Source organism: Beta vulgaris, chromosome 3 (assembly GCF_026745355.1).
Source record: "Beta vulgaris subsp. vulgaris cultivar EL10 chromosome 3, EL10.2, whole genome shotgun sequence".
NCBI classification, from domain to species: Eukaryota; Viridiplantae; Streptophyta; class Magnoliopsida; order Caryophyllales; family Amaranthaceae; genus Beta; species Beta vulgaris.
The window spans coordinates 55,250,629-55,271,662 of NC_079204.1; the positions used below are offsets into that span (position 1 = coordinate 55,250,629).

At 36.0% G+C, this 21,034-nt stretch overlaps 3 protein-coding genes and 2 non-coding genes across 6 annotated transcripts; 2 read left to right on the forward strand and 3 right to left on the reverse strand.

Annotated features, from left to right (window-relative positions):
* The first annotated feature begins 89 nt into the window (after window positions 1-89).
* LOC104889639 (magnesium-protoporphyrin IX monomethyl ester [oxidative] cyclase, chloroplastic) lies at window positions 90-4,505 on the forward strand. The gene is made up of 5 exons (XM_010674906.4): window positions 90-677; window positions 2,970-3,034; window positions 3,210-3,537; window positions 3,664-3,762; window positions 4,112-4,505. Exons 1-5 carry the CDS (start codon window positions 213-215, stop codon window positions 4,373-4,375), a joined length of 1,221 nt encoding a protein of 406 aa, XP_010673208.2. The 5' UTR covers window positions 90-212; the 3' UTR covers window positions 4,376-4,505.
* TRNAC-GCA (transfer RNA cysteine (anticodon GCA)) lies at window positions 1,336-1,407 on the reverse strand. Its single transcript has one exon. It is a non-coding gene; the product is annotated as a tRNA-Cys (tRNA).
* TRNAC-GCA (transfer RNA cysteine (anticodon GCA)) lies at window positions 2,615-2,686 on the reverse strand. The gene has a single exon. It is a non-coding gene; the product is annotated as a tRNA-Cys (tRNA).
* A 1,117-nt stretch (window positions 4,506-5,622) lies between the features above and the next one.
* LOC104889640 (probable aquaporin SIP2-1) lies at window positions 5,623-8,947 on the reverse strand. The gene is made up of 3 exons (XM_010674907.4): window positions 8,451-8,947; window positions 6,253-6,513; window positions 5,623-6,023 (listed from the first exon to the last, which is right to left on the reverse strand). The coding sequence occupies exons 1-3, from the start codon at window positions 8,736-8,738 to the stop codon at window positions 5,862-5,864; spliced, it is 711 nt and encodes a 236-aa protein (XP_010673209.2). The 5' UTR covers window positions 8,739-8,947; the 3' UTR covers window positions 5,623-5,861.
* A 3,329-nt stretch (window positions 8,948-12,276) lies between these two features.
* Window positions 12,277-20,669, forward strand: LOC104889641 (E3 ubiquitin ligase PQT3-like). 2 transcript variants are annotated; one of them, XM_010674908.4, is made up of 15 exons: window positions 12,277-13,254; window positions 13,982-14,081; window positions 14,297-14,378; window positions 14,462-14,634; window positions 14,732-14,799; window positions 14,981-15,046; window positions 15,137-15,293; window positions 15,381-15,529; window positions 16,093-16,257; window positions 16,327-16,641; window positions 16,977-17,021; window positions 17,144-17,426; window positions 18,079-18,201; window positions 18,636-18,807; window positions 19,692-20,669. In XM_010674908.4, the coding sequence occupies exons 1-15, from the start codon at window positions 13,089-13,091 to the stop codon at window positions 20,451-20,453; spliced, it is 2,826 nt and encodes a 941-aa protein (XP_010673210.2). In that variant the 5' UTR covers window positions 12,277-13,088; the 3' UTR covers window positions 20,454-20,669. The 2 variants fall into 2 exon arrangements, with proteins under 2 accessions (XP_010673210.2, XP_010673211.2); XM_010674909.4 differs by having other exon boundaries at window positions 18,639-18,807.
* The last annotated feature ends 365 nt before the right edge of the window (window positions 20,670-21,034 follow it).

Genomic DNA, 21,034 nt, shown 5'->3' on the forward strand with positions numbered 1-21,034 from the left:
CAAACACCCACTTGGACCCCAAGATTTCATTGGATTAGATTCATTACCCCAAAAAAAAAAAAAAAAAAAAAAACTCACTAATAATTTCCCACCCAAAAAACATTGTTACAAAAATCATACTTCTATATATTACACCCTATCACAATCTTCACCCATTTCAACCTCCCAAAGTTCCAATCTTTCTCTCTCCTCCACCTCCACAACCACCAACAATGGCTGCAGAAATGGCCCTCTTAAAGCCCATGTCCAAGTTCAGCCCAAAACTGAGCCCAAGCCCAAGAACCCGGCCCACAAAATTCACAAGAGTTTCAATGTCATCATCATCATCATCATCCACCACTTCAATGCCCACAAATTCATCAAAAAAGGGTACCAAGAAGGAAATTCAAGAGTCACTTTTAACACCAAGGTTTTACACAACAGATTTTGATGAAATGGAGCAACTTTTTAACACTGAGATTAATAAGAACCTTAATGAAGCTGAATTTGAGGCACTTTTGCAAGAATTTAAGACTGATTACAACCAAAAACACTTTGTTAGAAACAGTGAATTTAAAGAAGCTGCTGATAAACTTGATGGACCTTTAAGACAGATTTTTGTGGAGTTTTTGGAGAGGTCTTGTACTGCTGAGTTTTCTGGCTTTCTTCTTTACAAGGAGCTTGGTAGGAGGCTTAAGGTAATTTCTTTATTTATTAGCTACAAATTAATGAATTCTTTTATGTTTTTTTGCTTGGATTGTATGGATTTAATTTGTGTTTGTGGTTAAAGAATTGATTTTTTTGAGGAAATTTTGAGTAATTTGAAGTTATATGATTAGATTATTTTGAGTTTGTGAAAGTTGTGAAATTTGGTGATATGGGTTTGAAGTTGAAGTGAATTTGGTGATATGGGTTTGAATTTGAAGTGAATTTGGTGAAATGGGTTTGAATTTGAAGTGAATTTGGTGATATGGGTATGAATTTGAATTGAATTTGGTGATATGGGTTAAAATTTGAATTGAATTTGGTGATATGGGTTAAAATTTGAATTGAATTTGGTGAAATGGGTTTACATTTAAAGTGAATATGGTAGTTTACAAATGGATATGGCATGCAATTTAATTGCAAAAAAAGTGTTGAAGTTTGCAATTTTGTTGTTGTTGGTAATTTTACTTTAGCTTCAAATTTTGGTAATTTTGAGTTTTGCAATTTTTGTCTCAGAAGTTGTCTGTTTGGTGTTGTTGGAAGTTGAAACACCAGAAAATTAAAGGGTAGTTTCAGGTGCAAAATGGACTTTTTTTTGTGAGGAAAAAGGGAGGAAAAGAAAAAAGTGTTTTGTTTTAGTGAGGAAAAAAAAGGGCCCAACCGGGTTCGAACCGGTGACCTCTTGATCTGCAGTCAAATGCTCTACCACTGAGCTATGGACCCATGGCATTTGTTTATTCTGTTTTTTAATAGATGCATCATATTGAGTGGGAGTTGAAATGAATATATACATTGAGATTCACAATGTTAGAACTAAGATTTTTTTTTTTGAGGGGATGTTAGAACTAAGATAATGACATTATCTTTGCATATTAATTCCTCCGTCCCAAAATATAGTTCTTATTTCCTTTTTTTTCACGGTACTTTATGCAAGTAGAATCTAAGAGGGATAATAAATATTTTTTTGTTTATTTAAATAAATATTGTATGGGAAAAGATAGATTTTTGGAGAGAGAATGGAGAATAACTTGTGAAAGAGCATTAATTGTAACATTTTGGTTGAATAAACAAAGGAAAAAACAAAATTCAAGAAGCAAATAAATGATGGGACACGTTCTTTCTAGACAAATTACGGAAAAATGTGGAACTAAATATGAAAATGAGAACAATATTTTGGGACGGAGTACTAATCAAATATAGTCAAAGTTAATATCTAGATAATGTAAATGTCTATATGGCCAATGCTCAACTTATTTCTTCTAATACATCTAATCTATTTGTTAATTAATTTTGCTAATACTTAAATATATAACCACTAGTACTAATAAATGATAACAGAAAATATGTATGGAACGAATTCGAAATACATTTATTATAGACTGATTTTTAAGTTATTCATTTATGTATTGATTTCTAACTTGACCATTTTTTAGGTACTTTATATTGGAGTTACCCTTTATCATGTTAAAGTTACCATTATAATATGGTGTCTTTAAGTATTGAAATACTGATTTTAACCACGAAAAATACTTCCTTTGTTTTTTTATAGTTGCAACGGGTTGACTTTTGCACTATTCATAAACTTACTTTGACGGGGAATTTGTGACTAATATATGATACAAACTTTAGCATGTACGAGTTTGTTGCATTTAGCTTAATATATAATTACAAGATTTCAACTAATTAATGAGTTAAAGTTGTATACTGGCAAGTGCGAGAGTCTAAATGTTGCAAAAATATTAAAATGGGGTAAGTAAATTTATGCTAAATAATGAACCTGGTCTAGGTCCATGTGGGATTTTGTAATGGACTGAATGGGGTAAGAGATGGAGATCATAGTTCACTTTTAGGTCTGAATTGGCTAATGAAATGCTAAAAAACTAGCAAACTTCACTTTTTTTTAGGATAGAGAATGGAGCTGTAAAAAATTAGGGCCCAACCGGGTTCGAACCGGTGACCTCTTGATCTGCAGTCAAATGCTCTACCACTGAGCTATGGACCCGGTGCATTTAATATGTTAATAGAAAACTTCATGTCTTCTAATACAAGTACTCTATTTGGAGCAATTTTTTCCTTAATAATTTAGTACCACTAGTGCTAGAATTTGAGTGTAGTGAACCATTCCCTTGATGCTCACACTAAATTTGTAATTTGTATGATTAAAAAGAAAGAATACTATATCTAGGATATTAATTTATGACACATAATTTCTGATGGAGGGTAAGTTTTGTGTAAACAAAGGTGACATTTTGACATTTAATGTGCTTTTTTTTGGTAATTTGCAGAAAACAAATCCAGTGGTGGCAGAGATTTTCTCCCTTATGTCCAGAGATGAAGCCAGGCATGCTGGGTATGTTTTGAGAACTCTTTTCCCTGAAAACTTCTCTAATGCATTTCTGTTTCATAATACTTCGATCCAAGGCTGTGTTCTCCTCGGCTTATTTTTGCTCAACTTAACTTGATTTCGATAATCTTAACTTAAACTGAACTTCTTCTTCATGAACTTACTATATTATATTATGTAGGTTTCTGAACAAAGGGTTGTCAGATTTCAATCTGGCTTTGGACTTAGGTTTCCTGACAAAGGCTAGGAAATACACATTCTTCAAGCCAAAGTTTATCTTTTACGCGACATACCTATCAGAGAAGATTGGTTACTGGAGGTACATTACCATTTACAGGCACCTCAAAGAAAACCCTGAGTTCCAATGCTACCCCATTTTTAAGTACTTTGAGAACTGGTGCCAAGATGAGAACAGACACGGAGATTTCTTCTCTGCTCTCATGAAGGCACAGCCTCAGTTCCTCAATGACTGGAAGGCCAAACTCTGGTCTCGTTTCTTCTGCCTCTCGGTAATTCTCCCTTTACGAGTTATCCTTCATTAAGGCTTTGTTTGGTTGGACTCGAAACATTATTTATGGAATATGATTTCCTATGAAAAATATATTTTTACCTTTCATATGTGCTGTTTGCCTCAGGTTTATGTGACCATGTATCTCAACGATTGCCAAAGGACAGCTTTCTATGAAGGCATTGGTCTTAACACCAAAGAGTTCGATATGCATGTCATCATTGAGGTGAGACTATGAAATTGAAGAATGCTTCATGCTCGTGTACCTTGATCTAGTTTCTTTATTAATCTACTTCTTGTTTCACTATTTCCTCTCAAACATCCTTACATATTTATGCAGCTGGTCTCCTGTTAGATGGTCTGACAAGTCGCTTTTTATCACACCACTAAGAGTTTTACGTATTTTGCTAAGCTTGTACCTTTTTAACTCTAAAATTTATTTGTACAACTTTTTCTCAAGAATTTGCCATATTTCTGAGTTCTTGTGGATCCAGAGATCCATATTGGGTGATTGTATGAAGATGTATGCTTGTGTTAGTTAAACATGGGATTTCTGACGTATTTGATATTGGCAGACCAACCGCACAACTGCAAGAATATTCCCAGCTGTGTTGGATGTGGAGAACCCAGAGTTCAAAAGGAAGCTTGATCGGATGGTGGCAATTAACGAGAAGCTGATCGCTGTAGGGGAGACTGAAGACATTGGTTTGGTGAAGAACTTGAAGAGGATCCCGTTGGTAGCTGCATTAGTTTCAGAGATCATTGCTGCATATATGATGCCACCTATTGAATCTGGCTCAGTTGATTTTGCAGAGTTTGAGCCACAGCTTGTATATTAGTTTTCCTGTGTAGTACTGCATTTTATTCCTTCTAGTAATCAATACTTGAGGATGACTTGAATTGTTATTGCCAGAGAACAGAAAATCTGTAACAATATGTGAACATATAAAATTCCAGATTTTGACATTATTTAGCAACATCCCTGATATCATGTTTGATAATTTCTGAATTCATGTACTAAAATAGCCAGGACATTTCTTTCTGGTGCAAAGATCTGTAGAATTTAGAATTCAACCATGAATATGAATTTTTCAACCCAACAAGAGATATAAGGGAATTGGGATTATAAACAGCCTGTGAGAACAAGCATTGGTCTAATGGTCTGCCTTCTCTTTGCCTAGGAAGAAAGCTCAGATATCTCGGTTTTTCTTTGCACGACTTAGCATGAGGCATGAGGTTTAGAAACTTAGTATGACTATTTGGTTAATTTACTAAAGCTGAGTTAGCTACATTATCGCCCATGATCCTAATGGGGGCATTTTCATAATATCATTATGTGTGGACTTCACAACTCTCGTATCTCTCGTGTAACTAACTAAAATATACTCCCTATGTCCTTTTCAAAATTTCTTTTTTAGGAAGTCTAGTACGGTTGTCAAGTTTTCTTTATCAAACAACAAAAACATTTAATGTGCCATTAAACTCAATTCTTATTGGTCAAAAGTAATATAGAAAGCGGAAAACATAACAATAAATGATGTTACCTTGTTTTTTTATATTCCCAAAATATGACAACTAAAATGAGACGGAGGGAGTAGCAAATTAGAATTTCTCTATTAATGAACACCCCGAGATCTGATCGATACGATATCTAATTCATCCAAGGTTCTAGCGCTGGGAATGTATATGGGCTTACCCATCACAAACTAGAGGCCCCAGAACCCAGTTTGATCACATTATCCAAAAAGTCCAAAGGGGGATTGGAGAGCCAAGACCCTACCAAAAGTTGGGAAGAGTTGTCTTGATCTCTCCACCCATGGACTTTTACCAAAAGGATATTAAAGCTTGGCTCAGATACCATTTCCTTCTCTGAAAAATTCATTTCTCTGCTCTGAGCTACCTGCTTTAACTTTATATAGAGGACTTGGATTAGAAGCAATATTTGGATCTTTGAGATCTGAGGGTTGCAGTGGAAGCGATTACGGAAACTCCGATAATATCCTTATGTGTACCCAAACCTTTGCCTCATATGCACGCAATGCAAGGTGCGATAAGAAACTAGTTTGTTATTTGTACCATCATCAAGTTTGAGATGCACACAAGTATTGATAGATGGAGAGACGATAAAGATGCAATTGCAAATCGCATTCTCGCATCAGAATTCTGAAGAAACTTTACATCTTGTTTTGTGGAAATTAATACAACAGGGAAATGTTCCCATACATGATAGTATTTGACAATATTCATAATTCCTATCGTCATATTTACGTAGGATCCAAAGACAAAAATTCAAGGGGAAAACAATTGTGCAGACTGTTCAGGAGATCATTCGGATTTTGGCTTTGTGTCCGACTTTTCTTTAGCTTTGGGAAACAAAACCATGAAGATCCATACAGCCAATAAGGTTGCCTCAATAGGAGCAAGCCAATAGACAAAGATGTGCTCCTTAGTTATGTGATCACCACGAGCATATGCCCATCCCATCACCTGCATAGACAAGCAGCCGAAATTGAAGGATAAACCACGAGTTCAGAAACCAAATTCATATACTTCCCAAATGAAAGGTTTCACTTTGACTTTCACGTCTTCCAACACAAAACTTTAACCATTAATCTATCAATCAAAATTTGGAATGTGAATAGTGCAAAAGTAAGAGTGGAACATGTATACAAGACTTAGGGAGTAGCATAAAAGACGGGTATATAAAAATACATACAGAAGCTGGATTCATGCATCCACCGGTTAAATCTGAGCCTAGAATGTTGAGTGTGAGCTTGGAAAGGCTAGAAATCCAAGTCTTCCTCACAAAACTCCCAGGAATGCTTCTTGCTAATGACAAAGAAATAGAAACAATCATAAAGGTTAGCAATCCTTCAGTCAACGCGCCTTGATGAATGTTGACATTCAGCTTAGGTCCCTTGCCAATTTCGGGAAACATATAGATCAGGAACTTCACCCCATAAATGGCTCCAAGCACCTGAAAATGGTAACAACTGTCTGAATTGCATATTGAAAGGAAGGGAAAGGAACTATCATTATTCATATCTAGTAAAATGGCTAATACAGAAAGCAACTTTGACTTCAACTCGAGTGATAACAATGGATCATTCTAAAATAAAAAGGCTAAATGGAGAACTTGGGGTGCTTCTCTTATTTTTAAGGTGAAGAGAACACATTCCCAGTTCTCCGCCACATAGAGAGGAGAAATCGGTGCGACGGTGGGGGGCCGTGGGGATCATACTAAGTAGATTTACCAAAATGCCTCCTCATCACATGCTCATCAGATAACAGTTTTCCAAAAAGTCTAACTCATTCTAAAAGCACTTACCAAACATTGTGAAGACAGCCCATTCTTTAGACAATGACTGCACCTAACATACTGTGATATTTAATTTGATATCCAATACATAGAAGATGTCTTTATAATGTAACTAGACAGTTATAATTGCATATCTGAACTAACCATATATCATCAAGTCATCCAACATTTAACATTACCCCAATGGTTCGAAGAGGCTTCCGACAAAAGCGAGGTAAGAATTAGGACGTCACAGATAATGTCTTACGCAGTTACCCTTTGATGATAAACTCCATAAAAAAACTTGTATAAATATAGACCAGCGCCCCCGCTATTTCACAATAGATGACAAGTGCAAAAATTTGTAACGTCCCTTCATGATCTAATGCCAAAGCAATGGTCTTAGGATCCTCTCCCTCTCCAAATCAGTATTATGAAACCTAAGCTAGCCAAAAAAAATCCTAAAATGCCCCCCTATATTCCCCCTTTATGCATTCCGAACCATTGATTTAGGAAAAAGACCATCCATTTCTTAAAAGAAATAGAGAGGATCCAGACTCAAAGAAATGCAGCACTTTTAGCTCAAATAAAGATTCCCAAAGGCAACACAAGGAAATAAATGTCCTTGATTAGATTTACACACTGTTGAACAAAGTTCAAAAATAGTCATCACAAAAGTAATCATAAAAGTGAAAGCAAACTAAAACAGTATCAAAACCTCTCAGGATTTGACTCAACTAATTTAGTCAATTTCGAATCCCATAAAGAAACAAACAAACTCACAATTGCAGAACAAAACTTGAAGCATAAAACTAATTCAGGAAGCATTTAGTTACATGTTATGATGTTAGTTTAGTTCTTAACCCCATTACACATTTTCATAATTAGTTCCAAAAAGAAGAAACAAACCAAAAAAATTTAAAAAAGAAAACCCTTCACATAACAAAGCTTCAAATACAAGTACAGTAACCCTGCTTCAAATACAAGCACAATAAATCCTGCTTCAAGTACAAGCATTATGATCCTGTTTCAAGTACAACTGTACAAGAGCAAATATGGGATGACATCCTACCAACAAAAAAGCATGCACATAATAACCCAATTTAGTACTCTTAAGTCTTATCAAATAATCTTAAAGAACCAAATTTTAATAAAATCATGCACATAAAAATTTTTTAAAGACCCAAATTTCAACAAAATTTCTTAAAGACCTAAAATTTTAAAAAAATTCTTCTTAAAGTACAAATCTCAATATAAGAAATTCAACAAAGGACAAAAACCCCAACAAAAATGACAAGAAATACAATCTCAAATTATCACCACTTCAATCAAATAGTACCCATACAAAAAAAATATCCCCAATTGAACTAAAAGCACAAAACTTTCACAATTCTAGCAAAACATGAAATCAAAATCCATCACAAATCTAACCAGAAAAAAAGCAAAATAACCCAATAATTTAATCAATCAAATTAAACACAAATGTGGTAAGAAAACTTTCACAATTCTGGCAAAAACATGAAATCAAAACCCATCACAAATCTAACCAGAAAAAAACAAAATAACCCAACAATTAAATCAATCAAATTAAACACAAATGAGGTAAGAAATTGAACCTGAGTTGGAATTCGTGCACCAACAGATAGCAAAAACCGACTAAAACCCCCAGAAATTGCGGAAGCCAAAACAGTGAGAGGATTATACGCACCACCTTTAGCAATTTTACCCAAAAATGCGAAGAAGAAAAGATTTAGGAGAGAAAAACACAACTTAACAATTTCTCCGATAAAATCGTGATGAAATCCGAGAAATTTGAAGACAAAGATTTTGACAAAAACACCTGAACATACCCACATAAATGAGAGCACGAAATCCGAGAGTAATAACAAACCAGTATCACCCATTTTTTACGTTGAATCAATGATTTTTTTTTGCGTTCAATTTACAAGCTTTTTCTTCCCTTATTTTTCTCTATCTTTAGACTTTCTGTATATATTTCATATTTGTATGTTTGCAGCATCATAATCTCCTCATTTTTTAAAAAGAAATATGTTTGGGAGTAGTTATGGTCTTATTTACTCTTATTCCAATTTTTGTTGTTTTGAGTAGTCTATTATTTTGGGGGAGACAGCCAAACATCAATTATTTATAGATAGCCTTTGAAAATTTTAAACATGTTCATACCATAACTACTTTTATGATTGAGTTAGACAATTTCGATTTTGGGTATCTACTAAGTACTTATAACCCACTTAAGTCATGTTCTTTTGGATCGAATTGAATAGTTAGAAAAAAGTAGCTGAATTAAATTGAATTGAAATTGTGCCAAAAATAATAGGGTTTTAGCCTAGTTAGTTCTATTATTTCCAAAAAAAAAAAGATTTTGAAAATAGTTTCAAACAATTTACATTTTATGTGCCTAGAATTGAAACTGATAGGTTATGTTCTAGATTCATGATCGATGGTTCCTAAGAAGTTTTGGGTTCGAAATAAATATTTTACTTTCATGTATACTCTATCAGGTCCATAATCGAATTAAGTAAATGGTGCAGTTAAGTTGCAAGGATTAGATTTCGGTTTGATATATGAATATAGTATGCTAATTGGGAGAAAAAATGAAAATTTAAGTTTGATTAAGGTTATATTGGGTTTGATATGAACTCTACACGTATACATTATTCGTTCCATGTTAATTGCAATGCACAACTTTAACCATTCATATATTCCAAAAATTTGTAAGTAAAAAATATATATAGTTGATATTTTGAAAGTACATATCAAGACAAATTTGACAAAATCTCACATGACTATATATTAGGGTATTTTTTTATTTGTCGCTCTCAATTTACTAAATTTGTCCATATTTCTTTTGTATTTTCTTTTGATATAAATAAACAAACTTGCAACAAGGTATGAAAATGTCATGTTTGTTATTTTTCGTAATAGTGAAAAATTCAATTTTATTGTTCTGCCATAATGGAACTGAAAATTTTGGAAGTTTCTACCATGGTGGAAAACTAAAAAAAACAAATATTTTTGTGAAATGTTTTGCTTTCTCTCAATTTGGAAATGCCAGTGGAGAAAGAGGAATTACGAGACGAAGAAAAAGAAGAAGGGGAGAAAGGCAAGGGATGAGGAAGAAGAAGAGGAAAGGACAAAATAACGGGGTGGGAGGAGGAAAAGGAAGGGATGAATAAGAAGAAGGAGGAGGAGTGGAGGAAGGGACAATGAAGAATAAGAGGAATGGACAAGGAAGAAAGAGGGGGGGGGGGAGGAGGAAGAAAGGACTGGAAGGGACGAAGAAGATATATAAGGAAAGAGAGGAGAAAGTAGAAGAAGTGGACGGGGAAGGGAGGAGGAAGTAGATGGGGAAAGTAGGTGTTGGAAGAGGAAGATAAGAAGAAGAAGAGGGAGGACTAAGATAAAAAGGAAAGGGAAGCGAGGAGGAAGTTGGGGGAAGTTGGCTATGAAAGTTGTAGTAGTGGTGGCAGGAGAGAGGGGTGGATGAAAGAGATAGAGTAGGAAAAATAAAATATATGAAATACAAATATAGAACGGGAGGTATATAGCTTTATATGTTATATATATTTATGTCTAAATCACAATGTATAGTCAAAGGAATTTGTGCTAATAGTGTAATGATCCAAATATTGCTATTAACATAGGGACGAAAGAAGCTTATTGTTATATGGGTATATACATATTAGTAAGATATAAAAATGCATAATAAAATATAATAAAAGAACTATATGAAAGTTGACAAATTATGTTCGGTACATTTCGAGTTTTATAATGCATGTTTGGCTCAAATTGGGTCGTTTGATTCCAAAATTTTGCAAAATCAATTATAAGAGTTTGAGCGATTTGGATCGGGTATATTAGAGTGCATTCACGTCACCTATTTAACATAACATGTTGAAACTTATTTTGGTTTATTGGAATAGACCTTAAGCTTTAAATTTTTTTAAGATTCAGGCTTTGTTTGGCAATACTAGTTGAAAATAAACTGAAATTGATAAGTTAACAGAAACTGGTAATGTAAAGTTGAAACTGATAACATAAAACTGAAACTAATAAGATCGTGGAATTGATAATGTAGCTAATTAACTTAAGTATTGGATAAAATTAGTTGCTTAAATTGATAAAGTATTTTGGTAAAATTAATTGTCCTCAAAAGTTTAAAAAGATTTTCCAAAATTTCAGTTACTTGATTTTGAAAACGTAAAAATCTGAACTCATTTAAGTCATTTCAACCACCATTCTTTACATTTTATCTACGTCTCTCTCATGCAGTAAAAAAAGCATTGTTAACCTGAAGATTCGAACCCACAAACTCAAGTATGAAGGAAAGAGATCCAAGCATCACTCCACCATACTATTATTGCTTATTTAATCAAAAATTGATTGAATGGAAAACTATTGAAATCCATATAATATATGAGATGACCTTTTTAAATGAGTGTGAGATGACTTATTTAACAACTAATGTAGCAGAAAGAAACTTCAGAGTGTCGCCCATACCTATATACTAGTTTTAGACTTTAATACCTAAAACGCTAAAATGTTCCCCAAATAGTGCTAAAGAGACCACACCCATAGGCCCATTCTGACATGCGTATCGATAGATATCATTATTAAATTTTATCCTAAGGTTTGTTTAGTAGGAAAGATTTGGATGAAAAACAAAGAAAAGGAAAGGTAAAAACGAACTTTCTCATATTTGGTAAAAAAAAAAAAGAGGGGTTTGATTGAAAAGAAGAGGAAGAGGAAGGAAAATAATACTCTTAAATCCTTGCTTTTCTTTCCTCCCAAAATTAGAGGAATTTGACAGGAAAGAAAGCCAACAAGCTTTTACCTATATTTTCTTTATTTCCTTTCGTATACTAATAACAACCAAACATATGATTCATTACCAATCCACCAATTATACAAAACTTTAATGAGAATATTTATAGTACACCTAAGTGTACCATGCTCATGGTACACCAAAGACTGTTTTCTCTCCAAATAAGTAAAATGAACGAAAGAGCAAAATGAGCGAATGAGCAAAATGAACAAATGAGCAAATGAGCAAACATTTCTACTCATTTAAGACAATGAGCAAACACTTTAATAAATAACTGAGCAAAATGAACAAATAAATAAATGAGCAAAATGTCCATATGAACAAATTTGGTGTGAGCACCTGAAGTTTTAATTTATTACAAAAATACCCTTGGATGTACCATGCTCATGGTACACCCAAATCTCATGTTACACCCAGATATACCATGAGTGAACTCAAACTTTTTTTTTTTTTTTTTTGAGGGGAAGTGAACTCAAACTTTAATAACTACAACGACCTCCTTTTCTCTCCTTTTTCTTTCTTTTTCCTTCCTTTATTTTTTTTTTTAAAAAAATATCAAACAAAGTGTAATTTTAGGCGCATAAATATAAGACATAAATGTAGCGTTTTTCCTCCTTCTTAACCCCCAAAGGTTCGACTGTATCTCGCTTTCGCTCTTCCCCTTCTCACCCAATTTGTAAACCCTAACCCTAATCTTCTCTTCATCAACCAATCCCAAATTCGTGATGAACTCCACTAAAGTTCACCACTGATTATCCTCATCAGTAGCATCCGATTCTTCTATACGGTTCTTCAGATCGCGGTGTTGAAGTTCTCAAATCCGTCGATTTTCGCTGAAAATCTCTCCAATTGATCACTCGAACGACGAGATTCTACATTTTGGCTGAAGTTCGACGCTTGATTTGTTCGATTCTGCTATATCTCATCCTTGATTGAGCTTCTTGCAGTGGTGATGCGACGATTTCAAGATTTGCGGAAGATTTGGTTTCGTCGGTGTTGAAGATTTATGATTTTCACGAAGAATTTCTTGAATTTGAAGCTTCTTTTTTGTGAGATCGTATCAATTTGCTTCAATTCGTGCTTAATTGGAGTTACTATTCTCTGATTAATCTGCTTTGAAGCCGGATTTTGCACGTTCGAATTGCAGAAATCAGAATTGAAGTTTATTGGAGGTTTTCGCTTTCGCAGCAAAGGAATTTACTAGATGAGGAATTGAAGGCGAAAAAGAGATAAAAATTTTATTCTTTTGTACTTTGTTATATTTGAGTTTGAAGTTTAATTAGAGGCCTTTTTTTTAATTCATTGGCCTTTTAATACCCTTAGTTAGGGTTTTCATTGCCTTTTTGTGCGATATTATTTTGTTCGATTGATCAATTTTTTTTGAAGGAAAGAAAAGTTAAAAAAAATTATGGCAGTTTATTATAAGTTTAAAAGTGCAAAAGATTACGACTCAATTTCGATCGACGGTCATTTCATATCGGTTGCCAATTTAAAAGAAAGAATTTTTGAATCAAAGCATTTGGGAAGGGGTACTGATTTTGACCTGGTCGTTACCAATGCTCAAACCAATGAAGGTTGGTTGTCTTCTGGTCTAGTTTATAAGTTGAATTGCTTTTCGACGATTTAAGTTTAAAGTTGTTGAATTCCGTTCGAGCTCAATTTTGAACCTGTAGTTGTGTATGCTGTTATTTGGGGGATTTAAAATTTGGTTTAGATTTATGTGCATTGTGTGAAATTGGAGGTTCATGAGATTAGTGTGAACTTAAAAGTCTTGATGGGAGTCTCCGATTTTACACAATCACAACTCTGTGTCATCCTGTGTTGTTTCATCTGGTGTTCGAGTAATTCTCGTCCTGCCACATTACCAAAGTGCAAGACTGTTTATTCTAAGTTAATTAACTTTAGATTGAGGAGGTGGTGAAATTCGAAGTGAGTGAGACACAGGATGCGGCATTTAATGGGACATATGATCCACCTTGATGCAGGATTATGGTCTCTAACCAGCATTGTTCCTTAAATATTGAATTGATGACAAACTAGCTGCCTAGCTGATATTTAGGTTTCCCTTGCAATTTTTAGTTGACTAGGTTAATATCACATTGGTTAGAGTTCACATTTTTTTCAAAATTACCCGTTTGTGATCTGGTTTCTTTACTACATAGCTAAACCGACATTTTTGATTTCCCACTAATAACAGCCGCAGGAGTTTTGTCAGGTCAAAATTGGGCAATGCTACTTGGCTGTGTTGTTTGATGTTTTTTGCAGCTTTTTATAGATTGTCTCTGTGTTCTGCGATTTCAGAGTATCTAGATGAAGCGATGTTGATTCCGAAAAACACTTCTGTTTTAATACGTCGAGTACCAGGACGACCTCGCATGCCCATTGTTACACGACCGGATGAGTACTGATCCAACTCCTACTTTTTGGCCTCTAGTTATTTTCTGATACCATTAGTTGTCATTCTGTAGAGATTGATATTGTGTTGGTGCATTTAAGGCACATCGTATTTACTTATTGTATATCGTAGACAAATGTTCTTTGAATCATTTTTAAGGAAAATAAGATAAAGATGGCTATGTTTGTTTGTTGAGTTAGAATTTCTGCTTCCTTCTGTAGGCCAAAGGTGGAGGATAAGTTTGAGGACGATCAACCTGCAAAAAGCAACTTCATGGCAGCAGATTCTTCAGGCTTTAGAGATGTATATATCCAGTGCTCTGTAGTTTTGATTTATGGTTGTTACAAAATTTATATATAATTGACACGTTAGATGATATATTTCAGTTTGAGGCTTCAGAATTAGATGATGAATTTGGAAATGATCTATATGCAACAATCCCTGAGATGACAACAGTACAATCAAGCAATACATTGCAGGACTCTGCTCCTGCTAGCAAAGCGGATGAAGACAGCAAAATTAAAGCTTTTATTGAAAATTCTGGTTTTGACTGGCAGCGGTGTGACATTTATCTATATCTATTTCTGTCGGTGCTGTAGATTCAGTCACATTCTGCTTTTCCCAGTACTGATTGGAAGTATCTTGTAAATTTGCAGTCAATCTTCTGATGGTTTTGGCCCTGGGAGAGGATTCGGAAGAGGTGGAAGGGGTGGTCGAGGTTTTGGTATGTCTAAAGCCTTGTATGCATTACATAATTAGATTATTATTAACTTCACATATATGCTCCTGTTGGTGGCAGTAAACTGCTAGAACTAAAGGGGATTTATGATTGTTGTCAACTCTTATATTTGACTCTTAGTGAGTGAAAATGACTCTTATTGGTAGTTTTGCTTGCTCTTGATTAGGTCGAGGTGGTTTGGAGCGGAAAACACCTCCGCAAGGCTACATTTGTCATAGGTGCAAGGTTCCTGGTAAATTCTTATCTGTTCATGCTCATTATTTGGTTGTTGGATTTCCAACATTGTCATAGATGCGGATTGATTGTGGATAATTCTTTGTAGGCCATTTTATCCAGCACTGCCCAACAAACGGCGACCCTAACTATGACGTTAAGAAAGTAAAACCTCCTACTGGCATTCCTAAGTCAATGCTTGTAGCTACACCCGATGGGTCCTATGCGTTGCCGAGTGGTACATCCGCGGTGTTGAAACCAAATGAGTAAGTTCATTGTATTGTATAGCGAAATCTTTGCATCTCTTATCTTGTGTAGGATTTTTGAGCTGACAGCACTTGTACTCTTAACAGGGCTGCTTTTGAGAGAGAAATTGAAGGGCTTCCTTCTACTCGTTCTGTTGGAGATCTTCCACCAGAGTTCCATTGCCCGCTGTGCAAGGAAGTGATGAAAGATGCTGTGTTAACCAGCAAGTGTTGTTTCAAGAGTTTCTGTGACAAATGTAGGGTGATTGTATAGTAAATTGCTTTTAGAAGATTGATAGATTGATGTGTATGCCAATTCTTGATGATTGTTAGACATTTTAGACCTTCATGTTTGCTTGATGATTGTTGGTAAAATTGAAGATCATCCCTCCTTTGATGTTGAATTGCAAGTTTTATTGTTAATTCAATGGGGGTAAATCATTGTTTTTGAGTTGAGTAATGGAAGTGGCATAATAATCTATGGATGGCTGTTAGAATCTGTTGTACCTTTCTGCTTGTTTGCTTAATGGACATTTTTCTAAGATGAAACAGTTGAAGGTTACTGTTTTTGCATCTCCTAGGAAATTGTTTTTATTTTTGGGTCAAATTGTACCGGCTGGGGTGTCTTAAGTTGTATTATGTGATGGCCCTCGATATGCCAATTTTAATTCAAATAGTATGAACTTTTGTTGCACTTTGGCGGTGGGTGTATTTTGGAACAAAACTAGTCCAAGATTTTTTGTGTGATATTGTTACAGGCAGATAAATTTAGCTTTTTCTAGATATTCTTATTTCTCGGTTCTTCTTTAATCTTGGCCAGGTATACGGGATTATATTATTTCTAAGTCAATATGTGTCTGTGGGGCAAGAGATGTACTTGCAGACGATCTTCTGCCAAATAAGACGCTCCGGGATACCATTAACCGCATATTGGAGTCTGGTAACAGTAGTGCAGACAATGCAGGGAGTGCTCTCCAAGTTCAAGGTAATTGTTTTGTCGGTTAATATTGTATCTTCTTTGTTTTTCAAGGTTCTCATTGTTTTCTCTGTTCAGACATGGAGTCAGCTCGCTGTCCACAGCCAAGGATTCAATCACCTACTCAATCTGCTGCCTCAAAAGGGGAGCAAATGCTTCCTCCACGCAGCGAAGGAACTTTGACCGTAAGGGAGAGTATGGATGGTATTAAGCCTAGTGATGCTCCACAGCTGCAGTTACAACCACAGATCTCAGAGAAAGGAAAGATTACTAAAGTTCCAGATGTGTCTGAAGCTACACATGAGTCAGCTAGTGTGAAGGAACCTGCATCACAGGGTAGTGCTCGACCTGTTGAGGAAGAAGTTCAACAAAAGGTGGCTGCTGGTGAAGCAGGTAAATTTCAAGCGGAGATTGTTGATATTGGAGTGAAGTTTGTTGACAATCAGTGGATATTTTGCTTTTTAAAAGTTCTTCAGCTTAATATAGTATGGAGGGCTTGTGGAAATATTTTGTCCTGTTTGATGTTGTATTTTCGATTTTTTTGGGTTCATGTGGAGCCTGGGGTGGGGGTCTAGTCTTGGACTGTATAACTTGCCCCGTCGATAATGGTGAAATAGCGTTTGTTGCACTTTCAACAATTATTGTTGCTATAAAGGACATGAAATAAAATCAGTTTGGTAATGCAGTTATTCGTTGTCCTAATCAGTTCTCCTTTGTATGTTGTCCAGGAAAGAAAAAGAAGAAGAAGAAGAAGGTGCTTTTGCCTGTAAATGGTACACCTCTAACCTCTTTCATATTGCTATAGTTTCTTTGGAGTTCTTATGAGATGTAACTAATATATCTATGTGTTGCTGTATTGGTTTCTGACACTACACTTGAAACTGACAACTTGCAGCTCCAGACATGCAGTGGATGGGCATGCATCCTGGGATGGATGGATATATGGGCCAATCTGCCTTCAATCCTTGTTGGCCGGGTATGCAACCTCCAATGGATGGATTCATGGGCCCATTTGGTGGTAACAACATGCCCTATAATATGGGTTATGGTCTCGGGCCTATGGATATGCCTTTTGGAAATGTTATGCATCCAGATCCTTTCGGAAATATGTTCCCTCCAGATCCTTTTGGAGGACAAGGGTTCATGATGCCCCCAATGCTTCCACCTCCTCCTCAGAGGTATATGTTGGTTCGTTTTGATTTATTCTTACTGACTGCATTTCTTTGCTGTCTTTGGTTCTTCGATCTGCTCATCATAAACTATGTGTTCTGCTAATTACACTATGCAGTGTGCATATAAACACTGGTTATTGGGATATATTCCCTTTTTTTGGTGTGTGTGTATCTATTGTATTCATGTTATTCTGTTGCTGTAGAGGATAACAATTATTATGTGGTGTTCATAAGAACTTTTATGGATATCTACGGTGCTGTTAGTCTGCTTTGGCTATAATAGACTAGGGAAAAATGGTTCAATAAACTCTTTGCACTTCTTGCTTATTGTGAAGTAGAGTAGTAGATGGTTATCTTGCTACAGAGTCAGATGTTCCTCAATGGAAATAACCTCTTAGAGCAGGGGTGAGGTTGCACACAAATTCAGTTGCCTTACCACAGCCCTGGGCAGCAGGGGCCTTTCTTGAGGGCATTGGGTAATGTTGATATTTATCTTGATTTCGGTTGGCTCTCGTGCAAATCAGTCTCACTTTTTCATCCATTCTTATTGGATTCTCTTTCCAATGGCATGTGTATAGCTGCTTCTTGTATGTGATGGCTGAATTCGTTAATTTTGTCTAAAGTGAACTGAAAATGAGCTTTTACTTCAATTATCCAGGGATCTTGCTGCAGAATATGGAATGGGAATGAATGTCAGACCACCATTGATGAGCAGAGAAGAGTTTGAGGCTCGGAAGGCTGAAGTAAGAAGAAAGCGAGAAATGGAGAGACGGGTTGAGAGGTAATAAAAATTTGGAGATCTTCTGGCGGTTTTATTAGCTAGCTTCTTCCTTTTGAATTCCATGAGAGGATATTGGTTCTGTTGAGACCATTGAATATTTGCTATATCATTTGATATACATTTTGTATCATCCCATGCAAATGGCACTTCACCTCAAACATGTATTTTTGTCATCAAATTTTCATCATCACTCCATACCACCTCTAAGCTGGAATGGAGGGTAATAACAACATATGAAGTAAAAGAGTTATCTATGGATAGACAAACATTACCATAAACGATGCTAGTAGACTTCATGAATGCTACCCACATATATTCATTACCATTACCTTCATTTATGACTATCTATCAAATAGGCTGTTAATACTCTTGCGAGTCTTGTATATGAAAAGTTGATTATGCGCGCCTTAGCCTGACTAGCATTTTTGTTGCAGCAGGGAACCTCCGAAAAATCGTGATTATGGCAGGGGGGAGCCTCCTAAAGATCGTGATTATGGCAGGGAGCCTCCTAAAGACCGTGATTATGGTAGGGAGCCTCCTAAAGATCGTGATTATGGCAGGGAAGTAAGCAGCAGCAACAACCCCCCACCCGTGAAGTCTAAACCTGTACGTTATTGTGTAGTCTTAATAATCTTTGTTCTTTCTAGTTGTGACCTTTTGTATAGCAGGAGTCCTTCCTCATGGTTGCACTGCTGCAATTTGACAACGGAACATTGCATTCATATTGGTATATGGAAGTCTAAAATAAGATTTCATAGGCAATCAATGTTCTTTTTTATTCATCCCTTTTTTTGGGATAGCTCGATCAAGATTTTCTCTGAGAATTCGGGTTTTTTAATTTTCAACTTCTTTCCCCATATGTAAATAAATGAGCTGGAGCTGGGTGATTTTTTTTTTATTCTTGATTTGTGGCTGTACATATGGGCTTTAGCCACTGGCCCACGTCAGTTGATTTTCCATATGGTTCTTTTTCTGCATTTCCTTCTATTATTCTCTTTTTAGTCCACATCAAAGAGAATGATGAGGAAATTTGGGAATATGCAACGTAAATTCTTTGACTACATGATTTTGTACACTACCTAACTCAAGGTCATGTAGGCGACATACAACAAGAGTATAAGAATATAATGCATTATTATATTCAAGATACCCATATATAAATGAAAGGACTCCCATGTAAATTATATCCTACATACAGTTAATACCTCTTAAATAGCTGTAGAAGGCACTCATGTTAGGTATCATAAAGTTGCAATGAAGAAGCCGTGTTGATTGACCAATATTCAGTTAGCATTGAGTGAATTTGGCTATGATTTTGTTGTAGTCTTGTCCATCACCTAAATTTGCTATTCATGCTGGCAAAAGATACCATATTAACAAGAGGAACGCTGGTTCTCATATGGGTGTTGGATTATTTGTGACTTTTTTTCTTCTGGTGTGGGTTTGACATGTAAGCATATTCACAATATCTTGTTTTGACTTGGATGCAGAAGCCGCCACCACTCAGCAGATCCCCGAGTGAAGACCGCTATGAAAGTGTACGTGACCGGGAGAGAGCAAGGGAGAGGGCTTCTGTTGATCGTGACTGGGATCGGGAGCGGGAGCGGGAGCGGGATCGAGACCATGACAGCCACCGACGGACTACCCACAGCAACAGGTCTGAACGGGTTTCCCCTAGCCGAACCAGACGTGACCCAGAAGTCCCACGCCCAACACTTAAAAGGAAATCTGAACAGCATGAGCGCGACCATAACCATGAACGGGAACGGGACCACCGTGTACCTAAATCGGAACAACATGAGCGGGACCTTAACCACGAACGGGACCGTGAACACCGTACCCATGTCAAGTCCTCATCTGCGAAGCCCGTATCTGCAGATGCAGGATCACTGTCGTCATTAGACAAGAAACTTAAGGCAAGTGTGTTCTCAAGGATAAGTTTCCCGGAGGAAGAGCTTAGCAAGAAGAGAAAGGTGTCTGCCGAGCCGAAGCCAAAGCCGAAGCTCAAGCCCGTTAGTAAGGACCCTGAAGCCCACCACCATAAGACAGTGTCTTCGTCTTCTACGGCAAATGGGTACCATCATGATACGGGGAAGAAGAGAATTGCTGCTGTGGCAGTGGATTATGAGTCGAGTGATGATGAGCGGCATTTTAAGAGGAAGCCGTTAAGGTATGAGCCATCACCTCCGCCCAGAGAGGATTGGGTGGGTGTAGATGAGGAGGATGGGAGGCGGCATCGCAAGCATAGGTAGAGTGATGAAAATAATGGGTATTCCTCTTGCATATGGAAAGAAGAGTGGGATTGCGCTACTGATGTAATGAGCTTAAAGTGAGCATGCTGATGAAAATCTTCTTTTTGGGCTTATTGCCCATCTCTGTAATATTTTGTTATAGTATCTTTTGATGATTTTGTAATAAATCTGTACTTGTTTCATCCTAATTCTTTATAAAAATGAAATTTCATCGCATTTTCCATTGTATATCTAGTCTATGCTATGATATTGTTATCCTTTTCAACTGTAAAAGGAGTCTGGAGGCTGGACGCTAGAGTTCCAAAGTTCGAAACTTAGAAAGCGATACGCACCACTATAACCTTTTTTTTGGGTTTGGTAAAGAGTAAACTAAATGTCATTCACGTCTTTTTTTTAAGCACAATGTCATTATGCTTGAACTTGGTGGTTTAGGAAAGCAATAATAATTTAGGAAAAGAAAATCATTATGCATCAGTTCACTGTAAATATATGTACATGTGTTCTTTTGTTATAGATACACATATTATCTCATCTAAATTACCAAAAAAAGTAAGGAAAATTGGACAGGAATAATCTCAACT

Coding starts and splice junctions, on each gene's coding strand:
- LOC104889639 (XM_010674906.4), top strand. CDS start 213: ATGGCTGCAGAAATGGCCCTCTTAAAGCCCATGTCCAAGTTCAGCCCA. Junction 678..2,969: donor AGCTTGGTAGGAGGCTTAAG/GTAATTTCTTTA, acceptor GGTAATTTGCAG/AAAACAAATCCAGTGGTGGC. Junction 3,763..4,111: donor ATATGCATGTCATCATTGAG/GTGAGACTATGA, acceptor TGATATTGGCAG/ACCAACCGCACAACTGCAAG.
- LOC104889640 (XM_010674907.4), bottom strand. CDS start 8,738: ATGGGTGATACTGGTTTGTTATTACTCTCGGATTTCGTGCTCTCATTT. Junction 6,514..8,450: donor GTGCACGAATTCCAACTCAG/GTTCAATTTCTT, acceptor TACCATTTTCAG/GTGCTTGGAGCCATTTATGG. Junction 6,024..6,252: donor GATGCATGAATCCAGCTTCT/GTATGTATTTTT, acceptor TTGTCTATGCAG/GTGATGGGATGGGCATATGC.
- LOC104889641 (XM_010674908.4), top strand. CDS start 13,089: ATGGCAGTTTATTATAAGTTTAAAAGTGCAAAAGATTACGACTCAATT. Junction 16,642..16,976: donor GGTGGCTGCTGGTGAAGCAG/GTAAATTTCAAG, acceptor TATGTTGTCCAG/GAAAGAAAAAGAAGAAGAAG. Junction 17,022..17,143: donor GGTGCTTTTGCCTGTAAATG/GTACACCTCTAA, acceptor GACAACTTGCAG/CTCCAGACATGCAGTGGATG.